The 18,769-nt window shown below is 40.6% G+C and overlaps 1 protein-coding gene across 4 annotated transcripts in view; it reads right to left on the bottom strand.

Annotated features, from left to right (window-relative positions):
- Positions 1–13,451: 13,451 nt before the first annotated feature.
- The window catches only part of PMP22 (peripheral myelin protein 22), a 32,208-nt gene continuing 26,890 nt past the window's right edge, over positions 13,452–18,769 (bottom strand). For all 4 annotated transcript variants that reach the window (XM_058168137.1, XM_058168139.1, XM_058168140.1 and 1 more), the window contains exon 5: positions 13,452–14,937. In XM_058168137.1, the coding sequence (XP_058024120.1) occupies positions 14,771–14,937 (167 nt within the window). In that variant the 3' untranslated portion in view covers positions 13,452–14,770. The remainder of the gene's footprint in view (positions 14,938–18,769) is intronic.

The following is an 18,769-nucleotide window of genomic DNA, read 5'->3' as shown; positions in this document are numbered from 1 at the left end:
CATGATGGTCGACTAGATACAACTTACCTTCGTTGCTGGTGGTGTCATTTTATGTAAATTGGAAGGAAAGTAACATTCTGAATATACACAATAGTATGTTATATGAATTTCTAAATTAGTGAGATTGTGGCAACAGTTTGCATATATACTAAAATACAGTTCTAAAATAGGAATAAAATATACTTATAAAAGTATATTTGGAAAATACTGTATAAAATTGGTATTCTAACCACTGGGCTTTTGTATACTTAGAGTTGTTTGATTGGAAAAAAAATATGTACTCCTACAGAAAGTAGCAATTTTAAAAACTTCCTTGCACAAAATCGTTTGAATATGTTTGATGTAAAATTCTACTTTGGTTGTTTTCTCCCTCTCCCTCTCCCTCTCCCTCTCTTCCTCTCTCCCTCCCTCCCTCCCTCCCTCTCTCTCTCACACACACACACAAAAAAAATGACATTCAAAATGAAGGCTGTGTACAGCTGTGTATTGCACTGGAGTTTCATCTCTCTTCTTTTTGTATGCACTCTTTACTTTGGTGGTGTGGGATTATCTTAAATGTAGAGTTGTCTTTTGTTTGGATAATTGTGGCATGAGATACTTGACTGACAAAATGGAGAATTACTGAAAATCTTTTCTTCGGGCCTGGCCCAGCCTTGCTAAGTATTTTTTTTTTAGAAATCTTGTTGCTTCTCTAGAAATATGCTTTCCAGATAAGCCTGTAAAAATCTATGTAAATCTGCTTTTATCTTCTCAAATGTCCAGCACAGAACCCCAAAAGATTCAAGAATTCCAGTCTCTCAGGATCTGCAAATGTCTTAAATATTAGAGGTGCTGCTGCTTGATGGGAGGCATAAGCCATAGCATCAAATAGCATAAAAACCATTACTGAGAAATAAAAAGGTTACTCCCCAAAATCATATTATATGTATTTTTCCAATGTTACTGAAAATTATAGCAGAACCCATTCAGAATTTCCATTCCCTTTCATTCTTCCTGGTTGTCTTTCATTTTCATTCCTCGTTTCATTATATAGGTGGATCTTTTTAAATTCCTATTTAGAACAAGAAAGAGAGCCAAGAGGCAAAGTATTTGCATGGTTGTAATCTTCCCAGTGGCACAATGTTTCCTAGATTGTAGCTGATTTTCAATTACAGAGCAACTGACTCTGTAAATGCCAGTATAAAAGTTTATGCCACATTAAAATAACAAGAGTGGGGGTGTGTGGAAATTCTACTAAAAGATAGCAATAGAAACCTAATTGTTATGGTTCCTTTTATTTGTTTAATAAAAACCTGGGCATGCTTGAATCAATAATGAAGAAACTTTTGATGTACAATATACAGTGAAAATTATTGACTTGATTAATATGCTGCCAGGGAGAAGCCTCAGCAGAAAATTAGAATAAAAATATTAACATTGCCACGTGTTTATTATGGGAGAAGGAAGGAGTAATGGGCTTATTGAAATCTCTGCATGCTCTTACCCTTAGTTTTTCAAAGCCCATAAAGACACAATCGTTTAATCATAATTTATAGGATGGAAATATGACATGGCATAATTTATACTTCCTCCAATGTATTGTGAAGCTAATTGCACTGTCACCTTTATTTGCACCATCCTTAGAGATTATGCCTCTAAGTTGGTCAAAATGCACCTCATTTACCACTGAATGAAGAAAATTGCAGTGAACACACTCAAAGCCTAGTCATCAATGTTCAATATTACATGCTGAGCCTGGTTCTTTATATATATATCTTTAATACACATTGCTCCCAGAAGCACGAAGCTGAAGCCTGAAGATGACGAATGAGACTTCGTCGAAACGTCGCCAAGACACTTCCAATTTTACACGGGAGAAAACCCGAACAACCAAAGACCTATATACAAACACCCGTGAAAACCTCAGAAAACATATGTGTTTGTATGTAGGTCTTTGGTTATTCGGGTTTTCTCCCGCGTAAAATTGGAAGTGTCTTGGCGATGTTTCGACAAAGTCTCATTCATCATCTTCAGGCTTCAGCTTCGTGCTTCTTATATATATGTTTTCTAAGGTTTGGTAAATAAGATTACCAAACTAATCCAAAAAGAACCCCCCATTAAAATCCAAGACAGAGAACAAGAAAACAGCACAGCCCTCCTCCCATATATAAAAGGCACCACAGACAGAATCAGCAAGATCCTCCACAAACATAACATCAAGACAGCATTCTGCACAAACCGAAAAATATCCATCATCCTAGGAAACCCCAAAGACAAAATTGAGTTAGAAAATCAAGGAGTATATGAAATCCCATGCACCGCCTGCCCCACCACATACATCGGACAAACCAACAGAAGAATAAGTGCACGTATTGAAGAACACAAGAACTCAGTCAAAAAAGAGGAACCAACTTCTTCCCTGGTCCAACACCTTAAAGCCACAGGACACGATATTGACTTTAAAAAGACCAAAACTATTGCCAAAACTGAACACTTTAACAACAGAATAATCAGAGAAGCCATCGAGATAGAAAAACGCCCACACAGCATGAACAAACGAGATGATACCTCCGCCTACCAGCCATTTGGAAACCCGCCCTTATTGACAAACGAGTCCCTAACATGAGGAATGACACCAGACCCACACTCATGAGGTCCACACAGGATGTCACCACCACACATCCACCCAGAAAGCAGACCCAAACCCACACTGATCAGGAAGCACGACCAAGGACCAGAAGCCAGACCGCAGCTGCAACATTAGCCATTTCAAACCCCTCCAATCCATATATACAGCAGACAGACACCCACTATGAAGATGTAGCACGACCACAAACACGAAGCCAAACAACAGCAATGCAACTCACCAGCTCAAATCCCCCTGCAACTCCGCAACTAATCTGAGCACAACCAAGCCCCCACCCAAACAGGACACACCCCCAGCCAATCAGAGCACAAAAAAACCTCATCCAATCAGAGCACAGCTAAGCTCCCACCCAATCAGTTCAAACCCCCACTAGCAGTTAAAAAGGAAGAAACAGCTGCAATCACACATTGCTCCCAGAAGCACGAAGCTGAAGCCTGAAGATGACAAATGAGACTTCGTCGAAATGTCGCCAAGACACTTCCAATTTTACGCGGGAGAAAACCCGAATAACCAAAGACCGACGTGACCACAACTCAGCCGGAACGGCAAGAATAACTTTATTTAACAACTGTGTTTAACAGCAAAGAAAACAGCAAGCAACCTGGCTCTCTCTTGACAGCTCTTATATACTGGCTGCCTCAGAGAGCTAAACCAATGGCAGGGCTTCAATTTCCCGCTTCCTCGAAGCCACGCGTCTTAACCAATCAGCAATCGCCTGGCTGTTGTCAGGCGAATAAGACGCGTCGTAACTCCGAGGACTTTACAATATATATATATATGTGTGTGTGTGTGTGTGTGTGTGTGTGTGTGTGTGTGTGTGTGTGTGTTTTCTGAGGTTTTCACGGGTGTTTGTATGTAGGTCTTTGGTTGTTTGGGTTTTCTCCCGTGTAAAATTGGAAGTGTCTTGGCGACGTTTCGATGAAGTCTCATTCGTCATCTTCAGGCTTCAGCTTCGTGCTTCATGCTTCGCGCTACAAGTAAATACAAGTAACATCCAGATACTTAATAGCAGTAGCAATAGCACTCAGACTTATCCCAAATGTACTTTTTCAGGAGGCAACTGAACTTCCTTGTGTTTTTCTTTTGAAGACGTTTCGCTTCTCATCCAAGAAGCTTCTTCAGCTCTGGCAAGGTAGTGGGGAATGGAAGGATTTATATTCCTTGCCGACAGCTGGTAATCTGCATCCTTTTAGAGGGTCGTTGAGGTTTAGCTGTGTCCTCAGGGTCACCTGAGTAGTGCTCCTGGTTTCTGCAGTCTGCAATTTTTCCTCTGGATATCCATTCCTACTCCCACACCATTCAAAGGGTGTTCATCCCAAATTGTATAGCTAAAAGTCTGTAAAGATTCTTAGTCATCCAGACTGAGCACCTTTGGGACAACCATGACCTGGATGACTGAGAATCTCAACAGACACTTAGACTTACTACTATCTATATCTACTATACTTATACTATCTCGTAGTGCTTTACTGCTCTCTCTAAGTGGTTTACAGAGTCAGCATATTGCCCCCAATAATCTGGGTCCTCATTTTATCCACCTCGGAAGGATGGAAGGCTGAGTCAACCTTGAGCGGTTCAGAATCAAACTCCTGGAGGGAGCAGTAAGTTAACCTGCAGTACTGCATTTTAACTACTGTGCCACCATGGCAGCTGTCAGATAAGTCCTTTTTGCATGTTAAAAACCTCCAGCAAGATCCTGTCATCTCTCTTTCAATGATGACAGCAAGAAAGCCTATGTGTTTCCTCTTCAAGATATGTAGTCCTTTCACACAAACTGAAAATACATGCTTATGAAAAAATGGATGAATACAGATTTTCATGCTTATCACATGGCTGTCAAGGACATAAAATTCTGTGAAAAGTTGGAAGGTAATGAGATGGGCACCACAACCTTTTTCTCCTAGGTGTCCCTTTGCCATGGCACTATGAAGGCAGAGCCACGTATCTTCCTTTTCCTCTTCATGTGCATAGACTGGTTCTTTACTAAATGTGGTTTGTATTTTGCTTTCTTCTTAGCTTTGAGAAATGCTGTCTAATGTATTCTTTGGCCTTTAAACTATTTTCCATTAAGTTGAAAATGTTCTTGGCTCAATAACCAGTGGAAAAAGAAGAAGGTTATAATGGTACTGCCTAGGAACACTCTCTTTTCTGCAGGAGGGGATGTAACTGTTAACTGAATTATCTTGGTCACTATATCCTGCTAAATAGCAAGTATTATGTTAATCAGCATGATTAATTAGAATAGTAGTACAGAGAGTCCCCAGCTTACAACAGTTCATTTAATGATCGTTCAACGTTACAGTAGTGTTGAAAAAAGTGATTTATGACCATTTTTCATGCTTACGACCATTACAACATCGCCATGGTCATGTGATCAAAATTCAGACCTTTGGCAACTAGTTCATAATTGTAATGGTTGCAGTACCCTAGGATTCCCTTTTGTGAGCTTCTGAGAAGAAAAGTCAAAGGGGAAGCTAGGTTCTCTTAACAGCCATGTTACTAACTTAACTACAGTGATTCTCTCGGCTCACTAGCCACAGTTGTGTCAGACGCCGTGAGAAGAAACAAGCCAACTTGGTTTTCTTTCCGATAGTGATTTCGTTTATTGGGTCTGCTACAAACCAGGTCTCAGTAAAAGTTGAGGTCTCTCTGTATAAAGTCAGTGCTGAGAGCTTCTGCCTCTCAGCCCCTTTTAAACATCCCGCGCTGCTCATGCCCCGCCCCATGGCTGGACTGCTCTGTTGATTGGACGCCCGGCCGCTCTCTCCCTTCTCATCTGACAGCCTCAGCTGCCACGTCATCTGCTAAATCCTGCAACTAAAGCAGCTCTTCCTAATGCCCAGCCCTCATCTCCCTCAGTGTGCTGATTCCTTTCCCATGCTTGCCAAACGCAGATCCCTGCAGCCCTCAAACAAGTCCTTGATATGTCATCCCTTGGGATCTTTGATTAGGGGCTGCTCCCATGATCCATATTCCTGTAGCGTCATGTGTCGAGCTGGAGCTGGGCTCGACAGATTCACTTAACAATTATGGCAAAAAAGATTGTAAAGGGGGGGGGGGGCAAAACACACTTAACAAATTTCTCATTTAGCAGCAAAAAGTTTGGGCTCAATTGTGATCATAAATTGAGGACTGTCCTGTATATAAATCAATCTTAGAAAATGAGTCTCAGCCTGGACTAACATCTCAGGAAGATGCATATGTGGGTCCAAGAGTCCATTCACTATTGTATCTGGGGATTTCTGACTAGAAAGGTTATTTGATTCTTTATTTTGTGCTCAATGCGCCTATGCTGTAAAGTCTAATTTTAAGATACTCCTAACTCTATTGTTGATATATGGTTGATATATTGTCGATTTCAGAAAAGGCCAGCACAGCCACATACCCCTACATCAGGGGTGGGTTCTACTTACCTTTACTACCGGTTCGCATCATGCCCGCGCAATTCCAACTGTTGGGGATAGTTATCATCTCCGTGTCAGCATTCCAAGTAATCCACCCATAGGGTTGACACTCCATTTCTTAGCCATGGGAGCCAGCATTATTTGAAGGCACTTGGTTTTTTAACCTGGCCTGTCAGCTTTCCGGCTGACAGCATCTTTAACTGCTGAGCCATCTGATATAACTAAAGTGAGGTGTAATGCATGGGAAGAATAGTCCCAGAGAATACAAGATTGGGGAAGACTGATGTCTACTGAGGTGAATAAAGACAAATTCTTAAATTTACACTAATTGAGTTCACATACCAGACTAAGCTGTGATTTGCTTGACCATAGTTTGCTGAATAAAGCACAAGAGTCTATATTTAATGACACACTAAGTCAAAACGAAATCTTAGTACAGCGTATGAATTGAAATATAAACTACCTTAAGAAAATTAAATGTCAGTTTTCACAAGTTCAAGGCTATTCTGAAACTCGTTGGCTTCTAAATAATATTACTAAAATATATGTGGTCAAGAGCACCCCCTATTGGTTAGATAGCATTTATTGTTTGCATTTAATTCACAGCACTGGTCTTTTTTTTTTTTTTAAGTGACTAATTTTGAAACAGTTGTGGCATTTTCAAGTTTGATCCACAGTGACTATACTCAGCTAAATCTTTTTACTCCAAAGCTCGGGAAAAAAATCTGAATCAGAATTATAAATGAAAGCTAAATCTATTATGTATGTATATTTTACAAGTACAAAACTTAAGTTTGTAAATGATTGTTTTGTATAGATTTAAGGTGCACTGTCTAAAGTCCAGCTGAAATGCTTACGGGATTTCCTCTTCGCTGATGATGCTGCCATTACTACTCACTCTGCCGAAGACCTTCAACAACTTATGGACTGTTTTAGCAAGGTCTGCCAAGACTTTGGACTAACAATCAGCCTGAAAAAAACCACAAGTCATGGGTCAGGACATGGATTCACCTCCCTGTATTACAATCTCTGCACAAGAACTGGAGGTCGTCCATGACTTTGTGTACCTCAGCTCAACTATCTCCAGCACTCTCTTTTTAGATTCTGAGCTGAATAAACATATTGATAAAGTGGCTACCATATTTCCAGACTTACAAAGAGAGTATGGTTTAATAAGAAGCTGATGGAACATACAAAGATCCAGATCTATAGAGCCTGCGTCCTGAGCGGGTTTACGCCAAATACCTGACCTTCGGACTTTCCGCCGCGAACTGAAGACACATCTTTTCATCCGCGCGGGGCTGGCTTGAATTGAATTTTAATGTCAAATTTTTATCAATTTTAAATGGGGTTTTAATGTATGGTAAATTTTAAATTTCCAGGGTAATTTAAATAAGTTTTTTAAATCGCATTTTAAATTGTACTTTGTATTGTTTGTTTTATTTTGCCTGTACACCGCCCTGAGTCCTTCGGGAGAAGGGCGGTATAAAAATCAAATAAATAATAATAATAATAATAATTAGGGCAGAGAACCAATTGTTAAATTATTTGAATTCCACCACTGGCTGTTTCTAATGTATTCTTGGCATTACCTGACATGACAAAGTTCCAAATAGCGCAGTCTTGGAACGTGCTGGAATTTCTAGCATGTATACACTATTGAAACAATGACATCTATGCTGGCTTGAACATGTCGTGAGAATGGCTGATGGTTGGATTCCGAAAGCTCTCCTGTATGGGGAATTAGTGCAGGGAAAGCGCCTCAGAGGGATATAAGAGGGATATAAGAATATCTGCAAGAGGGACCTAAAGGCCCTGGGAATGGACATTAACAACTGGGAAACCTTGACCTCTGTTCGTTCAGCTTGGAGGCTAAAGATGCTGCATGGCCTTCTCCAATTTGAAGAGACACTTGTTCGGCAAGCTGAGGCAAAGAGGCCGTCCCGGAACCAGCGAAATCTGGGGGCTGGGCAGGGGACAGAATGTATCTGCCCTCAGTGTGGAAGGGATTGCCACTCTCAAATTGGCCTTTTTAGTCACACTAGATGCTGTTTTAGGATCTCTTTCCAGAGCATGATCCCATAGTCTTTTGAGACTGAAGGATGCCAATGATGGTGCAATGTACATGAAATAATGTTTACAAAAGATATTATGTCTCCCTTTATGTATTGCTTAAGTCTTTAGTGTCTTGCTGCGATTTTCATTTCCAGATATTTTTCTTGGCTGCTACAAAGTCAGTTATAGATATCTGTGGAGATTTTAAAGATTTAGCAAGTTCTAATTCTTAGCAACAAAACTTATTCAAAATCTATTTCTATACAGGAACAATTAAACGTATTTGTATAGAAATGTGGTCACAAAGACCAGCCATACATCGATTGGCTGGCTCCAATGCTAATAAACGTTTGTTCTCTTTGTAGCTGTTATCAGCATTTTAAATGGGAATGTCCTAATAAACTAAAAATCTTAATTCTCTTGAGTTATTGTTCCTGATACCAGCATGACACCAAATAGAGTACATTAATTTATTGGCTTCTTACCTCCAGAAGAATGAAATAAGCTTTACTCTATCTGATCAAAAATCCTATTAATGCAATGTGTCCCAATCAGATGTCTCTAAGAAGCTCACAAGCAGGATAGAAATCAACAGCCATTTCCAGTAAGTGGTATGTAGAGAGACATTGCTAGTTGCCATAGTTAATTTGACCATGATTTTATATAGTTTCTTCTTAAAATTTTCCATTAACTAACTTTGTGGTAGGGAGTTGCATAGCAGTCTATCACTGACACTTGACATTTCTAACCATTTTTTGTTGTTGTGCAGGCATCAAAGAAGATGACCTCTTATTAGAAGGAGCTTATAGATGTATATAGGGACACGGTGGCTCAGTGGCTGAGCTTGTCGATCGAAAGGCGGCAGTTCAGCAGTTCGAATCCCTAGTGCCACATAACAGGGTGAACTCCCGTTACTTATCCCAGCTTCTGCCAACCTAGCAGTTCGAAAGCACATAAAAAATGCAAGTAGAAAAATAGGGACCACCTATGGTGGGAAGGTAACAGCATTCCATGCGCCTTTGGCATTTAGTCATGCCGGCCACATGACCACGGAGACGTCTTTGGACAGCGCTGGCTCTTTGGCTTTGAAATGGAGATGACCACCGCCCCCTAGAGTCAGGAACAACTAGTACATCTGTGCGAGGGGAACCTTTACCTTTACCTTTACCTTATAGATGTATATAAATGTAGAGATCTACTGAAGGTTCCTTTGTGATGCTTTGTTACCTAGAGGACTAGAAGCTATACCCATTCAAAGCAGCAGTTTCTGACTTCTAGTCATTTAGCATAGTTGTCTACTGTGACAAGTTTCAAAAAATGAACAAAGTATATTACTTGGCTGCAAATAACAAGAATTCTTACAAAAGGATTTGTAAAGGCTTTGTTCTCTAAGCTATATCTAAAATAACAAAAAAAACCTACTGAAAAATTTACTTGTGTTTTCACTCTTCCTGCTATTTTCACAAAGAATAACCTGGAAAATGTGATTCTATCACTTTAAAAAAAAACATTTTATAAAGAAGAGAATGTGCCTGCATGTTTATGGTTCCATGGTGTAATGGTTAGCACTCTGGACTCTGAATCCAGTAATCCGAGTTCAAACTGCCGTGTAAATCTTTTCATAAATGCCTCAGATGGGGGAATAGAAGGGGAATTTATCAAATTTCAGATGATACTAAGCTGGCAGTAATAGCTAACACCTTAAAAGATAGGCTCAAGATCCAGATGGATCTTGACAGACTTGAACACTGGGCCCTATCTAACAAAATGAAATTCAATGTGGAGAAAAATAAAGTCTTAGGTAAGAAAAACCAAAAGTACACACATACTGGGTGAAACCAGGCTTAATAGCAGTGACTGTGAGAGGGATCTTGGAGTCTTAGTGGACAACCAGCTAAACATGAGCCAGCAGTGTGCAAGCAGCAGCCAAAAAGTCAATGCAATCCTAAATTGCATTAACAGAAGGATATAATTAAGATCAAGTGAGGTACTAATGCCACTTTATAAAGCCTTAATAAGACTACATCTAGAGTACTGCACCGTTTTGGTCACACTACAAAAAAGACGTTAAGACTCTAGAAAAAGTGCAGAGGAGAGCAACCAGGATGATTAGGGGACTGGAGACTAAAACATATGAAGAACGGTTATAGGAACTGGGCATGGCTAGTCTAGTGAAGAGAAGGACCAGGGGAGACATGATAGCCATCTTCTAATACTTGAGGGGCTGCCACAGAGAGGAGGGGGTCAAGCTGTTTTCCAAAGCACCTGAAGGCCAGATAAGGAATAATGGATGGAAACTGACCAAGGAGAGATTCAACCTGGAAATAAGGAGACATTTTCTGACAATGAGAACTATCAACCAATGGAACAGCTTGCCTTTAGAAGTTGTGGGAGCTTCATCACTTGAGACTTTCAAGAAGAAATTGGACTGCCATTTCTCAGAAATGGTGTAGGGTCTCCTGTTTGGGTGGGGGGTTGGACTACAAAGTCCCTTCCAACTCTGCTAATCTGTTAATTGTATTTAGGGAATTCGGAATCCTTTTGAAATGCACATTTTCTCAACAAGAAGAGTGGTAATCCCACATTTCTCCCCAAGAGGGCAGACTTTCATTATATTTTAGCTTGCTACTAAGAAATCAAATGACCATTACTAGGCTGCTATCATTAAAAAAAATAAAGAGTGTATATATGTGTTGTATGTGAAAACTATTCCAAAGAATTTTTGAAGTTCAACAAAATATGAAGTGAATAAAAGTTTGTCCTGAGGAAATTCATTTCTGAATCAAGATGGTATCAGTAAAGATGGCTTGGTTTCTGATAAATTTGCACTGATAGAGTTTCTCAGTGATATTCCAGAAAAACTTTCCCATGCCAGAGAACTATCTTTCAGGGCAGAGCTCGGACTCTGAAGAATAATTAAAATTTCAGGAACAAAAATCAAGCAACAAATTCTAATATATTGAGTGTTATGCATCTCAAATACATTTTGAATACCATAAGGACTTCAAGATTCATAAGCTGGTATGATATTGCCAGAAAAGTGTATGCTTCCGAGTACGTAGCATTCAGAGCAGGGGTGAAATCCAGCAGGTTCTAACAGGTTCTGGAGAACTGGTAGAGGAAATTTTGAGTAATTTGGAAAACTGGCAAATACCACCTCTGGCTGGCCCTAGAGTGGGTTGGGAATGGGGATTTTGCAATATCCTTCCCCTGCCACTCTCACTAAGCCACTCCCACACAACCGGTAGGGAATTTTTTTTGAATTTCATCCGATTCAGAGGTACAAGCAGGCTTTCATTTACAGGACATAGGTGAGTTTAGGAAGACTTGGAGGTACTAAAGAATTTAGATAACCTGCCCATTTCCATTCTTATTGTGCTCTACTTTTCTGTTGAACCATGCTTCTGAATCTTAATTGCCTTAAGGTCATCATACGCCGATTTCTTCTCATCTTGATCTTCCCAGATGGCCTAGAAAACAAAAGGCTCTGAATCCTAGTCTCAGACATATATGCTGTTCTATTTGGAGTCCTGCAAGTTGGATAATTTCTCCCACACCATATCTTTTTAATAGGAACAAGCTGCTAAAACCTGCCCAGGGAGGATGACTGGTTTTAATACTTTTGTCAGCCTTTTCTGAAATGATTTGTGAACATTTCAGTTCCTGCAACAGTTCCAGTGGTGGAAGTCTTATTTTTTTACTACCGGTTCTGTGGGCATGGCTTGATGGGCATGGCAGGGGATGGATACTGCAAAATCCCCATTCCCACCCCACTCCAGGGGGAAAGATATTGCAAAATCTCCATTCTCACCCCATTCTGGGGCCATCCAGAGGTGGTATTTGCTGGTTCTCCGAACTACTCAAAATTCCCGCTACTGGTTCTCCAGAACCTGTCAGAACCTGCTGAATAGCATCCCTTTCCCTTAGTTCTTTGGTTCCACTTCTCCTGGAAAAGGGAGAAAGGATAGAGCTGATACTATGTGCCCTTATGGTTATCTAAGGAAGTGCAGAACCTTTCACAAAACTTGCAGCTCCTAATCTATACCAATTGAGAAGACTGTCAGTATGGTCTTCACATGAGTCAGTATATTCCTAGTGTACTACAAAAACTACCAGTGCCTTTTAGGAAGCAAGAAATTCGGCTAATCCAGTCAGTGAAATGCTTAGGGTTAAGATGGGGCTTTTTGATGTAGGCTTGTCTCCATCTACAAGCACTACAGTTGCATTAAGTGTCGGTAGTCTGTGGTAGTCTTGCATCAGAAGTTTCAAAGTATCTAAAATCCCCTTGAATTTGAAAATTAAAAAGAATGCCAGAAAAAAATTAACAGAGTAGCTTTACAGAGTGCAGAGGTATATACAGGTAGGGATTCTATGAATGCTAACCAAGCCATGCCATTTTCTGGCTAATGGGTATCCTAAATTGGGATTAAAGGGTTTGGTAGTCCATCAAATACTGAGGGCATTTTATCATAGTGTGGAAGACAAATAATGAGTTTATTAATGGACGTTAAAGGCACTGGCATTCACAGAATTTTGGATTCAAAATCAGACCACTTTTGCTAAAATTCAAAGTGGGTTCTTTCATTGAACATGAAATAATGCTTTTATAGCATCTTCAGTGAATAACGATGAAGTCTCTGTCCTCAATATTAAGCACAATGGTGGTTGAATGGATCTAGAAAATGTAGCCACTAATAAGGATGCCTAGCTGTTCTGATTGGTTTGATTTTGGATATTTGATGGGAATCTAGACAATTGTGATTTATTTTGTAAAATATTATGAAATAAAACTGCGACTTTATGGGAGTATGCATATCTGTTTATACAGTCCATCAATAAAAGCAGAAGTTGCATCAAATAAATCTTCTATACCAATCCATATCCATTAGGATTGGCTTAGTCTTGGTTTACTAAATGAAGCACAAATTCATTTGTTTCCAATATCTATTAATTAATACTAAGCAAACCCCATCATAGCTTATAGCACATTGTGTGAAGAAGGTCACTAATTTGTCAGTTGCCCAACATAAAGGCTAATTGAGAATAATTGATTGAGATGCAATATAAGCCAAAGCACTTGAGTTATTCTGGCTTTTATTTTGTTGCTTCTTAGTCCACACAGCTGGTATAAAATCAGAAAAGCAAAGAGAAATAATTGCATAATAAAGCCTGGAGTCTTAGGATTAGACGGCACTGCCTTTACTGCTCTGGGCGGTCACCTGTACAGTTCATTCCCAGACATCTCTGGAAGCACAGAAAAAAGTTACAGAGCAGCTTTTTTTGGGGGGAGGGGGCAGCAGATTCTGTAAGCTCTACAGGTTGCTTACTTCCCTTCTGCCCACGAAGGGAACAAGAAAAAAAAAATCCTTGGTTATAAGTGCTTTATTAAAAAAATAGTAATAATAATAATGGATAGCGACTTTCCTACATACAAAAGCAGTTATAGGTTGTATATATTACACAGAATTATTTATCATTCCTATTCCTTGGCTTTTCTCAAAATGGTTACCCCAATTTCCAGTGAGCAACGGTTAAATGGCTTAGCGATATAAGGAATGGTAAATAGATAGCACCATTTCACATATTTGGTATTTGATTTCAGAGGATCTCAGGAAAGGGATGAGGGTGGACCATAGAGTTTAGAAAGTATCATTCAACTTTTCCATTTTAGGAAAAGTAGAAACAGGAAACAGAGGAAAGTCTTTGCTGAAGATCAGCTGGCATAGCTGAAGGAGAACCACTAAGCTAGATCACAGAGGTTTTTATTTGAGATCATCATCCTGCCCGTAGTGTTCCTTTCAACTAGCTCAGCTTCTGTGCTAGCCTTGGCTGATCTAAGATATGCAAACATTCCCTTCCTTCCCAAGACTGAGGCCTAATTCAGGTTCTTTGCATCACCTCTGTCCTACAAGGAACTCCGGTTATCATACCTGGTGGCTTTAAGTGGTGGTAACAGTGGCAAAGAGCTTTGGGTTGCATCACTGAGGAAATGTACCTCATTCAATCCTCCACAACTTGGTTATCATCCTAAGCAGTTGAGAAGCTGGGCTCACCCACCCTTAACACACCATCTGCTTTCAGGTAGAAGTTCCTCCCCCTTTCTGTGTAGCATTTGGTCTCCATCATTAGGTTAAAAGGGCCATAATGCAGACATGGGCTAAGGCAGGTGCCAGGGTGCCAGACCATACTTAGCTGAAGGGGCCAGATGGAGGGTTCTCAAACTGGGCTTGGCTTGAGGTTGACAGTGGAAAGCTTTGGAGGAGGGATCCGCTTGCTTCCACAGCATAAAGATAGGGAGGAAAAAGCGGCACTCTCATTACATTGTTAGGAGTTAAGAGTTCTTAGGCACTTTTTTTAGGCTTTAGACATGGTGGCAGGTCAACAAACAAAAGCAAACAGTACTCTGTACATATATGTAAAAAGTGTTATAAATAGGCTTTTTAAACCATAGATACTATATACATCTCCAATGAATACAGTAATCCTTCTTTCAGCTCTTTTTCTTCTTTTTTTCCCTTAATATCTTTGTGGGTTTTGAAGGGGCAAGGGAGTGGATGGGGTTGGTGGGGTGTTTTTTTTTGGTGGTGGGGGGGAGGGAGGGAGAAAGTGTTTGGTTTTTCGTTTTCTATTTTGCCAACACCTCTTGTCCTGAGGGCTCTAAGTCTCAGTGACCTCCCTTGACATTTCACTCGCGTTTCCTCAAGATGACATAGATCACCCCGCTAAGGATAGCCAGCGGGAAAGCCACCCAGGACAGAATGTAGGCAAAGCCAAAGGAGACGTTGTCTGTGGAGGGATGCCACTCTGTGTGCCTCACGGTGAAGATGGCCGCAGCACTCATCACGCACAGGCCTAATGCAGAAGAGATAAAGAGAAAGAGAGAGAGCGAAAGAACATGAGCAACCAATCAAGTCCATGACTAAGAGACCAAAGAACAAGAAAGAAGATGCTTTGGTTTAGGAAACTCCCTCCTTCCCTCAACTCCAACCCTCTGACTTCAAGAAATGGTAGGACGTTGGCAGCCATGTTTAAGGCATCATTATCTCTTGCATTAAAAGCCCTCTTTTCAAAACATCCAAATTTTCTTTAGGGCCAACCCAATTGTCCCAGCAGTTACAGAAGACCTAATGGTGTAATGTAGAGGATACTCTGTACCAGGGATAGCTTCTACTTACCTTTACTACCGGTTCATATCGCGCCTGTATGCACACGCTCTTCTGCGCATATGCAGAAGCTTCTGCGCATACGCAGATCACCTATGATGACGTCCAGGTCAGTGGGTGGAGTCTCCGGCTGGTTTTACTACTGGTTCTTGCGAATCAGTCCAAACCGGGGGCAACCCACCACTGCTCTGTACTGTTCGGTTGAAAAAAAACAAACCCTTCATTTGCTCAACAGATAAATAGTGCTCTTTTTAAGTTCAGGTTGTTACGTTTAAGTAGGGACCCCTATCCGGTTGGAGTTCTGCTCTGCAATCCCCAGCACAGTAGTTAATCCTACTTTGTCATAACCAGTAAAGCCAAGCCTGACTTTTCTATTTTTCCATCCTGCTGCTTCCAGTATCTAAGCTCCTGAGATCAACATTTAAGCTGTTCAAATCGGGCCCCTGTGTAGTAATGCCACTAAGGTCAGCTTTTTTGTATTGCCAGCTCAGCAACATCAGCTCGATGGGCTTTTCCCCCCTTTCACTTTTTCTGAAAGCCCAGCATCAGAGTTTGCCAGGACTACACAATGCCCCTTCTATTCATGGTCCAGAACAAGGCTTTTCCGTTGATCTCTGCAATTCCACAACCTGCTCTCTGGGCCACCAGTTATTTCTGTTCCTACAATGTGCCTCAGGACCACCTACACCTCAACGCAGTAATATTTGAGCCCTTCTTTCCCTCTACACTGCCTCCTTTGTTTGCAGAAAATGCAAGAGTAGGAAGGTGTTGAATTCATGAACTGCTGATGTAGCTCCCATTCTCTGGGCCAGCAAGTGGACACCCACAACCAGAGCCCACATTCTGCAAGCAAAACCTATTGTCTCTCTGCTTGGGTGGAATGGAATAAAGCAGAGCAATGGCCATTTTATAAATCATCTACAGTCTTTAGAGAAGAGAGGCATAGATTGTCTGTGGAAAGGGCAGCAGAGAGAAGATCTGTAACTTTAAGCAGAAATACCCAACCTCAGTTTTGGCCTGTGTCAAGGCAGGGGTGCGGGGGGGAGGTGTTTCACTGTGCAGGTGGGTGTCTTATACTTTCTTGCTTGCAAGAGGAAGTCAAAAGGTAGCACTTGGGATTATTTTCCTACAGTTCTCCTAGGAGTATATGCAACGCAAAGGCTGTAGGCCTCTACTCCAGATCCATAGTGATACTGAAATTCACCTCTCATATTTCTCTAAGTGTTGCTGCAAAACTGGAAGCACATATTGACAGATGCCTTCCATTTTATCAATATGCTAGACGGTCATCTTTCCACTGGCATTCTGTCCCCTTGCTCTTCCAACTAGGGCCCTTCTGGTATCACAAATTAGCTTCTCCTATTCTGAATGCCCTTGTATGGAAGCAACCAAATAAGGATTCTGGAGCTGTGCATATCTTTGTGCATATGTTATGTGGCATAGATTTGAGCTGGGGAACCATCAAATAAAAATCAAGGGACTTTTTAATTTTTGTTTTTGGTCTAAGACTTCCATCTTATTGGTTGCAAAGTTAAGAAGAAAGATTCCTTTCATCACGTTTCTGCCAAGTTTTCCTACCTGGATTATTAAATTGCTAGTGGAAAAAAATGAATTTTTAAAAAGAACAGAATTAATGGTATTACTTATAATCAGGTGATCCAAACTCAAAATTTAATACAGGCAGTCCCCATTTAAGAACCAGTTCTGTTCCTAACTCTTTCACTCAAATTTGTGTAAGTAATTCAAAATAATTCATACTTACAAATGGGCTGCCTTTTATTAAAAATGGTGGACAATGTTGTCCTTCCTTCAGCTGACAAATCGATGAAGCCACACAATGCTTTCAGGAACCACTGGGCACTGCTGAAAATAGGCTGTATATTAAAAACTCAAAACTTCAGTGGTTTGTTGGCTTGAGGAAGGAGAATACCATCTGCCGTAATAATATGCAGCCTGTTCATATCTAGAGGCTGTCCTTAAGTTAGATAATATTAACTCAGGAACTGCCTGTGTTTGGATTCCAAAAGGGGAGGGCCATTGGGCTATGGTGGCTGGAGTTCCTTGTGGGTGTTTGATATGTTTGTGTTGTAGTCTGGCTCTGCCATTTTGTTACTATTATATGCTCTTTCTTACTCCCTTTTACTATATTTTGCTTTGTTTTTTTATTCCATGAGCTGATCAGAGATGGAATTGGGTAGTCTCAAAGTCAAATAAAATTAAAAATATCATGCTCATAATTTGAGGCTGTTACTTCAGTCACGTAATCCCTTGCCAAAGTCCAGGAAGCTATTGTCTCCTGATGCTTAATAGCATCAAGGCTTTTTTTTGCATAAAGCAAATGTTCTAAAAAGTCAGGTGCTTGGTTCTGATCATATCTCATCCCCATTCTTCCACCAGTCAGCTTATACATGCATATGTGCTCTTCAGATTATCTGAATCCACTTTGTTTCTTCTGGAAAAACACTGTATATGGAGCAAAATCAGACTACTCTCTCTCTCAGCATTCTGTTCCTTTCGGCACAGGGGTTGAATTACGCAGCAACCACATCACCCCCAACCAACCATTGTACCATTGCTCTTCCTAGGCTCAGTCATAGAACAAAAGGTTGCTTTGGGGCAGATAAAAAAAATAGTAGATCGCTTGAAACCACGGCTGCCTCACTGACTCCACCCGGGGATGCTTTTCAGATATTCCACCCAAGAGAACCTGAGTTTCATTCCCCTCACATTAATCCTGTCTATGAAATTGCAAATAGGAAAAACATGGGTGAAGGCCAGTCTTAATCCTACTACAAAGAATCATGAACATTCTGTAATTCCAGCAAGGATTGCAAGGTACGGATAGAATGTTCACAAACGCACCATCATCTCCCTACCATCTGGGGAATGCTACAAAGAAGCATCACCAGGAATTTTGAAAAACATTTCCTACCCCCTCCCTTTTTGGGGGGAAGCAAACTTATCTAAGCCAAGGCAGCTCCCATTCTGGAGGGAGAAATAAATACACAAACAAACAAACAAATCTTTTTAAGGACACAAACATGGAATGTTCAACTGTAGCTAGGTTGGCGCACAAGGAGATGAAGATAGTCAACACAGAACTTGGCTCCTGACACAAGGTGTACCGAGCAGCACATAACACTCTCAGCCAAATCCTACCACAAGCAAACTCATTGGCTGAATTGGCAACTTATGCGTGACAAGGCTGAAAATGAAATATAATAGCTGGGAAGTCTGCCCTGAAAAAAAGCCAATGTATGGGAGACACAGCCCAATGTATCTGGAAGGCATCAGAGTAGGGAAAACAACCATATAATATTCAGCTCATTTTAATACAACAGGTTTATCTGCTGGCCCAGAATACTGCAGGAATGTACATTGGATAAATGCTGTTCCTTCTACTATGAAAGCAGGGAGACTTTATTCAGTTCACATGTTCTCCTAAATAGATGGTTATCAGTCCAGTCCAATTCAATTTTTTGTCCCTAGATCTATATTTATGTCTTAATACTGTACTATGA

Source organism: Ahaetulla prasina, chromosome 2 (assembly GCF_028640845.1).
Source record: "Ahaetulla prasina isolate Xishuangbanna chromosome 2, ASM2864084v1, whole genome shotgun sequence".
Classification (NCBI taxonomy): Eukaryota; Metazoa; Chordata; class Lepidosauria; order Squamata; family Colubridae; genus Ahaetulla; species Ahaetulla prasina.
Note: the sequence above shows the minus strand (reverse complement) of the source record. Positions and strands in the feature narration are given on the sequence as shown.